The 7,556-nt window shown below is 37.6% G+C and overlaps 2 protein-coding genes and 1 long non-coding RNA gene across 4 annotated transcripts in view; all 3 read right to left on the reverse strand.

Moving 5' to 3' along the window:
* Positions 1-2,705, reverse strand: part of LOC106939696 (ladderlectin-like) — a 30,960-nt gene extending 28,255 nt beyond the window's left edge. For both annotated transcript variants that reach the window (XM_015022200.1, XM_015022196.1), the window contains exon 1: positions 2,459-2,705. The gene's annotated coding sequence lies outside the window, so the exon portion shown is untranslated. The remainder of the gene's footprint in view (positions 1-2,458) is intronic.
* On the reverse strand, positions 685-2,517 carry LOC106939698 (type-2 ice-structuring protein-like). Its single transcript, XM_015022205.1, has 7 exons — positions 2,425-2,517; positions 2,259-2,343; positions 1,969-2,078; positions 1,735-1,869; positions 1,539-1,650; positions 929-1,041; positions 685-833 (listed from the first exon to the last, which is right to left on the reverse strand). The coding sequence occupies exons 2-6, from the start codon at positions 2,308-2,310 to the stop codon at positions 974-976; spliced, it is 477 nt and encodes a 158-aa protein (XP_014877691.1). The 5' UTR covers positions 2,311-2,343; positions 2,425-2,517; the 3' UTR covers positions 685-833; positions 929-973.
* Positions 2,706-6,958: 4,253 nt separating the features above from the next.
* On the reverse strand, positions 6,959-7,498 carry LOC106939700 (uncharacterized). Its single transcript, XR_001422895.1, has 2 exons — positions 7,393-7,498; positions 6,959-7,226 (listed from the first exon to the last, which is right to left on the reverse strand). It is a non-coding gene; the product is annotated as an uncharacterized LOC106939700 (long non-coding RNA).
* Between the last annotated feature and the right edge of the window lie 58 nt (positions 7,499-7,556).

Below are 7,556 nucleotides of genomic sequence, written 5' to 3' on the forward strand. Positions count from 1 at the left end.
TTTGGTATTTTATTTTTTACACATTAGTAATGGTTTAATTTAATTGCCTCTTAAAGGTATCAGATAAATCTCTTTTATCCTTTGTTGCATTTCAAAACCACACATCTGAACATGTCAACACCTGCATCTGCAACCCTGCCTGACATCAGATGCCACAGAACAAACTATTATTACAAGCAAATGGGACAGAGAGATAACTAAAGTAAACAGAAGTGTTGAATGTGAGCCTGAATGTTGGAGCCAAAGCAGATCAGTTAACGAAAGCTGGAAATATCATCTTAATTAATCAGTGTAAAATTAAATCAACGCATTCCATGCAATGACTCAACATGTCAAACAAACTCAGATGTATTTTAGAAGAAACAACATGTAACAGCTCCACTTTAAATGTTGTTACACATTAACTATGTATAGGAAAGTGTTTTACTAATTATTAAATCCAGAGGAAATGACTTCAAACTTTCTTCCACACATGCTTTTTAATGAGAGCAGTCCCAGGACAAAGTAAAGACAAAAATACATCACCAGGTGATAGAAAGTAACTTTTCTCTGCTTTTTTGATGAAAGAACCTCAAGTTTGACTAAAACTTGTAATAATGTGACATTTATATTGTAATAACTAACACAGTGTTAAAAATAATTAAGAAAACAGAACACAGTCAGAATAAACCACACACCATCATGTTTTGATTGCTCAGAGTTTTATTCTTGCTAAGCCAAAGAATAGAATAAAGTTTTGCTTAGATGATCTTTTATTATAACTCATTCAGTCTGATCTTATTACAGAGAGACAATCCAGCAGCTGTTTGCTTGTCGCTTCATTCCTTAGGTTGCATTAAAGACAGAAATGATATGAAGTGAATAAGCATAAATATCTTTATAAAGTTGCAAAACGGCAGGTAAACAGAAACTCCTAGCATTCATCCTCCACTGGTTCTGTTTTACACATCAGGCCTCTTTGGGAACCTTTTTTTCAGATCTCTTTGGCGCAGACAGAAGGCCGACAGAAATCACACCAGGAGTCATCCCAGCACTTTCCAACTAGGAGCAACACAACAAATCAGTCAAACATCACATAATGAAAACCCTGACAAGATGACTGAAAAGGATTATTAACTAAACTAATTTGCAACAATAAATTATCATAAGCTTTTGCTGTTTATGTAGTAAATATAGTTTTAACCAGACATTTAATTACACAGAATACAAAACAATGTCTGAAGTTAAATCAGACCAAATGTCTTTCTTTTATGGTAGTTTGAATTGTCAAAAGTGTTTCTATTTGCTAAATGCCATAAAACTTGGCAAGAATTTATTTTGGAGATTTCTTTTGTAATTTTCTCCAAATTCAGAAGTTTACATACATTTGGTCATTATCATGGATAACTATCTTTTGACCTGAATGAATTTTATCAAATGTAAACTTCTGCTTTCAACTGTATGTGGAGGTCAACTAAAAAGTTTATATGCAAAGTAAATAAACTTTTTACTCATCAGTTCTTATACCAACAGAAAAGCAGACGTGACATTTTCTTTACCTGAATAGTTTATCTGTAGACAGTGCTGGCTGGAAAAACGATTATCAGGCTGCCATCGACACCAGTTTGTGTAGATCATCGGGCTTCCATCGCTCCACAACCAAGTCTTCTCCTGCAAGACAAAGTTCAGCAGATGATATGTTTCATTCAATGTCTTATAAAATATTTCACAACTAAAGTATCCTGGTAGAAATACCTGCTCCTCATCAGAGCCTCCAATCCATGCTTTTTTGGACCCGTGACCTGCTGCAGCTATCAGATTCTGAACCTGATGGTACTCGTACGGGTTGTGAACTGATGCAAGGTTTGCCCCCATGGACAGACAGTTTTTCTACAGATAAACACACAACTAAATGAAGTTTGTTTTATTTCTCACTGTGAAATAAAGCAGAGCAGCAGGAAATAAGAGCAAAGTGTTGTTGGAAATCACCTCTGCATCCGCCCAAGTCATGTAATTGGGAACATAGAGAAAGCAGCGACTGTAGATCAGAGTCCAGCCAGAAGGACAGGTGATGGATGTCTGGATCGAGTCAAAATGTGCTGATGAAAAACAAACACAGGCTTCCAGCTAAATGGTTTACGTAGCATGAGTTTGAGAATAACTTTATTTTGTGACAAATTATAACATCAAAATGATGCAACAATAAATTTATTCTAAAACATAATGCCCACATTGACAAGACATAACACAGTGTGTACTTTAATTTATTTAATACTCACTGGCCTGAGCGACCGCAGAGGAAACCAGGAGGAACACAGCCAACAACTTCATGGTGGAGATGATGAAAAGATGCAAATTTGCAAGCTGAACAAAAGTCAAAATAAAGCATACATGTTAATGAAACTGACATTGGCACTAAGACGATAAGAAATTTGATCAGCAAACCTGATGCAGAATGATCCGTCTTCTCAGCCAGCACCTTCAGTCCTTACTGCAGAATCACTGGATATTTATAGAGCTTTTAGTCTTGTTACATCCACAAAATGAGGAAATTATATGGGTAGAAATGACCTGATAGTTCACATCTAGTTCAACGGGAACTTAAAGTTGTGACTAAGTCTATGCAATCGGTTTTTCGTGGCTGGGTGGTGGTCTTTGTTTTAAATTACACTTTGTGAAAGTTCAGAGTGCAATTCATCCAGTTATCTTTACATTTACATTTAAAAGGCAAAAACGGATAAACTGTTCTTATTGAACACAATAAACAGCAGTTTGTCTCGTCTCAGGTCGTCCTCAGTGACTGTGGAAGAAAGAGACTAGTGAGAGAGGAAACCAGGACAACATGACCAGGCTGAAGGAGCTCCAAGCTTCAGCAGCTCAGATATGAGACTCTGCATCAGGAGCAGATCAGACAAAAGATTTGGGAGATTTTCCAAAAGGCCGATCAGTTCTGAACCTGCCAGTGGTCAGTGTGTTTAATTTCTGTCAGTGGCCCCCGAAGTGGGTCCTGGAGGGCCGGCATGCTGCATGTTTTAGTTCTCTCCCTGGTTTAGCACACCTGGATCCAATGATGGGTCATTAGAGGCCTAAGAAGAACATTGACATGCTGAAAAGGTTGTTACTACCACCAGGGAGAGAACTAAGACATGCAGGAAGCGGGTCCTCCAGGACCCACTTTGGGCAGCTCTGTTTTATTGTTTTACCTCTAAAGTAAAATGCGTACTATGGCTTCACATTTCTTCCAAAACCCATGGAGGGTATTTAGCAGTCACACATTTACTTTTATCAAGAGGGAGAGAGCATAGCTCTGATTGTGAGCATCTACATTTAGTCCCAGGCACATGAACGCAACATGGCCAGCAGTAAAGAGCCTTGTAGTCTTAAGAGAACGAAGTGTTAGATCCTGAACGTCTCATGAAAATATTTAGCAAAAAATCTTGTTGAGGGTTCAAAGTTAATTAGCTGAGACGTGTAGAAGTGACATTAATAGTTAACTTTTTCACAACATTCTTATTTTTTGACACTGAATTTTTGGGGTTTATTTTCTTAGTCAATCATTAAAATGATCAGAATTAAAATCTTGAAATGTTTTCACTCTTTCAGCTGCAGTTATGATTTGATGTCAGCAGGTGGCAGAGTTGCACCATGTAGTGTTTTCTTCAAACATTTGTAAGGTGTGATTTTCACACACCACAATCACAAAGTGTAGTGATTGTCTTTTTCTTACTCTTTGCATTGTAACGGATAAGCAGGTCTTCCTGCAGAATGCATCTGGTTCCCTGCTGGTGCGATACAAGAGAATCTCTGAATTACTAACATCAAATCAATAAAGTCAGAAAAGTTAATTACAGTAGTCTAGAATAAAACCTCAAAGCAGAATTATTAATTATTATTATATTATTAAGCATAATTATTTACCTCTTAGTCACTTAAACTGACTTTTATTTCATGACTTCATCACTTCTAACAGGAACATGGTTGAATTAAAATAATGAACCACCTGTACTAATGAAATCAGTACCTTATGTTTTTATAAGTGAGAACAAAAATCATAAAAGGGTGGAAGGGGTCGCTACAATATTTCATGATTCATAAAACTGTAAAGTTTGTGTGGAAAACACATCGGTTAGTTTGACACATTGTTCTCAATGGACTTGCGCGCTTTTTAGCTTTTGCTATCAAAGTTTTTCTGACCTGCCCCGTCTCGTATCCGCTCACTTTTCTCGGACTCTGGTTAGCTGAAAAGGCGCCATTTATAAATTTGGAGTGGAGAGAAGGGGCGGGCCAAAGAGGACTGAGGGATTTCATTGGATAACCCCAATGTCCGCCAATTAAATAAACCAATAGGCTGTCGCGGTCGATATAAATTATATTTAATATACTTTTTCTTTGTTAAATTATGGCAGCGTAGGGCCGCCGCATACACAGTAAATGGCTGTCCCTGTCCCAAACACAGATCCAAGGAAACGCTCAACTGGCTTCAGAGAAAGTAGATCAAGCTGCTTAATGGCCCAGCCAATCACCTGTCTTGAATTCAGTTGAAAATCTATGGAGAGAAGTAAAGGCGCTTTCGCACTGCACGGAACAGGATGGAACGCATCGTTCGCATTACAACTTGCGTTCCACCCGGCCCCAAGCGTTCCAGCAGCTGATTGGCTGATATTGAGACGAAAATCAGTGTCTGACTCCATAACAACCAGCAGCCAATCAGCTGCTGGTTCAAAGCAGAACACTTGGGGCCGGGTGGAACGCAAGTTGTAATGCGAACACACCCATTCCGTTCCGTTCTGTTCCGTGCAGTGCGAAAGCGCCTTAAAAATCAGTTTAAAGAAGAGGTCCATAAAACTTTAAAGATTTAATCACTGTGTGAAAGAATGGGCCAAATTCACACATGAGTAATGCATGCGACTAGTTTCTCCAGCAGGAGCATCTGAAGCTGTTATTACCAACATACACTTTTGTACAAAGTATTAAATAAATATCAGTATCAGTAAATATCATATTCACTGTGTCATTTAAGATGACACAGTGAATATGACACGTTATTATACAATACAAAACTCAACTGCTCCTATTGTGAGGATGCTGAGCAGCTCTTAATATGAAGGTTGCTTCATAAACAATTGATTGGTTGAGATGCAGTGATCGAACATTTCACAATTATGTCTGGACATGAAATGTTTCATACACTGCTCTACATACTTTTAGTTTAAGGTTTTTTCTAACAGGATCTTTTTGACATTTGTACAATAAGATAATTCCCGTCATACAGACATTTTGCATATTAGAATGTGAGCTTTTTTCTGTTACAGTGCGATAATATTTATAATAGTATTGTTCTTATGTAAAAGTATATCAGATCAATAATGTTTTCACTTTACAAACTAACATAGTTCTGTTTTCATTCTGCCTTGGTGGTCGCTCTATGCCTCCATACAAAGTGCAACAAATGAAACTTCAGAAAATAGGAAAACAAACATGGAGAATAAACCACACACCATCTTGCTTTGATTCTTCAGTTTTATTTCTGCAAAGGTCAAAGAATAAAAGAGAGGTTTGCTTTCTTGGAACACATTCAGTCTGCTCTCATTAACTCTGAACACACATTAATATTAAAAAAATATTCAGCCATTCATAATGACTGACCAGAACTTCTCTGACGATAAGAAGAGAAATAATCATCAAACACAAAAACAAAACTTTAATATTCATCTCTAAAGGGGAAGAAGCCAAAGCTTATCAAATCCTAACCCTTGTTGATGTATATTCCTTGCTGTTTACTTATTTTATGTTGTATTTACTTTACCTGTGCTCTGTGACTCCTTTAAGTGTTAGTCTATGGATAAATAAAGTTGTTATGCATTGTGCACTTTAGTCTAGAATGTAGAATCCAAATATGCCCCATATTATTTATATTCAAATATTTAATTTGCCCTCCATGACAACATTTCTACATATCTTATGCTCTGTCCTTTTCAGGGATTCAGTGGGTCAGCAGCCAGTAGACAAAAGGCATTACTATGAGAGTTATGCTAAAGAGGCTTCAAAGCCATTTTTATTTTTATTTCATGCACTGTGGAGCAGTTGGTAGAGCTGTTGCCTTGCAGCAAGAAGGTTCTGGGTTCGATTCCCGGCCCCGGTCTCTCTGCATGGAGTCTCCATGTTCTCCCTCTGCATGGTGGGTTCTCTCTGGGTACTCTGATTTCCTCCCACAGTCCAAATAAATGACTGTTGGGTAAATTGGTCTCTCTAAAGTCTCCCGAGGTGTGAGTGCATGGTTGTTTCTCCTGTCTGTCTGCGACAGACTGACGACCTGTCCAGGCGACCTGTCTTCCCTGAAACGTTCACTGGAGAAGCACCAGCACCTCCCGACCCCACTAAGGGACAAAGGTGTAAGAAAATGGATGGATGGACTAAAACACTGCTAATTATTAAATGATCAGGCTGATCCATTCAGCTTTCACTGATAGCAGAAACATTTGACAATCACAACCACTGGGTGTCACTGTTGAGTCTTCTGATAAGACATAAAGACTACTTTTTGATGGAGCTGTCCATGGTTAAAAAACTTATTCATATAAAAAGTGTTGTTTAGGTTTAAGAATTAGTTATGAAAAACTTTATTCCACAAAGACTTACTAATATAAATCTGCTTTTAGCAGGTCTGCATAGTCTAAAAACAATTAGACTATTCAGTTTAATTGTTTGTCATCATCTTTATTATTATAAGTTCAGTTATATTTCATTAGGGTATTTCTGAGCTTTGCATTCTTTTTGTTTTCTAGTTTTACTCCTACAGTTGGCATCTCCGCTCTCTGATGTCCCTCAACTGACCTTCAGCTGATCGATTGGTCACCTGTGAACCATTTGGTGATCAAGTTCCCCAGTAAATCATTTTTGGATTAAGACGTACACATACTCCAAAGAAGAGAGAAAGTTGATTTCTCTACATGCAGAGTAAACACAGGGAAGCTCAGGCTTTGGTTCACAAACTAGTTTAATGAATTCAAATGTTTAATTTCTATATCTTGATTATTTTATTTATCACACAGGGAAAATCTTACAAAACTTTGGAAAATCATTTTTAAATTTTTAATCAAGTTTGATCATTAAAATGTAAAAGCAGACACACATAACAAGACATCCAGTCCTGTTTGTTGGATTTCTGTCGGAGAGATCTCAGATGTTTTTGGCACAGACTGATGGAAGATAACGGTTGCACCACACGTCATCCCAGCACTTGGATCCTGCAAGAAACAACAAACATCACTGAAACATCATTTAAAGCAAAGCTGTGAAGCTGCACAGCTAATGTAAGTCTTTTAATGTTTTAACTACAAATAAATGAGTGATTTTAACAATCTGCCAGCTGCCTGGCAGTTTAAACCTCATGTGGAAATTTATTTTAATCACCTCCATAGTTCATCTGTATGCAGTGCTGGTATGTGTCATTATTTGGCTCTCCACTGCACCAGTGAGAGTAGTGGAAGGGACTCCCATCGCTCCACAGCCAAATGCCCTCCTGGAATTTAACAGATTATAAATGTTAATATCAATTTCACAGATTAACTGACAGT

Source organism: Poecilia latipinna, unplaced genomic scaffold, assembly GCF_001443285.1.
Source record: "Poecilia latipinna isolate Pla-1442-1.1 unplaced genomic scaffold, P_latipinna-1.0 Scaffold2954, whole genome shotgun sequence".
Taxonomy (NCBI): Eukaryota; Metazoa; Chordata; class Actinopteri; order Cyprinodontiformes; family Poeciliidae; genus Poecilia; species Poecilia latipinna.

Excerpts from the sequence above, each read along its gene's own strand:
- LOC106939698 (XM_015022205.1), bottom strand. The coding sequence starts at position 2,310 with ATGAAGTTGTTGGCTGTGTTCCTCCTGGTTTCCTCTGCGGTCGCTCAG. Across the intron at positions 2,079-2,258 it reads CTCTGCGGTCGCTCAGGCCA|CACATTTTGACTCGATCCAG; the intron begins GTGAGTATTAAA and ends GTTTTTCATCAG. Across the intron at positions 1,651-1,734 it reads GAGGCTCTGATGAGGAGCAG|GAGAAGACTTGGTTGTGGAG; the intron begins GTATTTCTACCA and ends TTTGTCTTGCAG.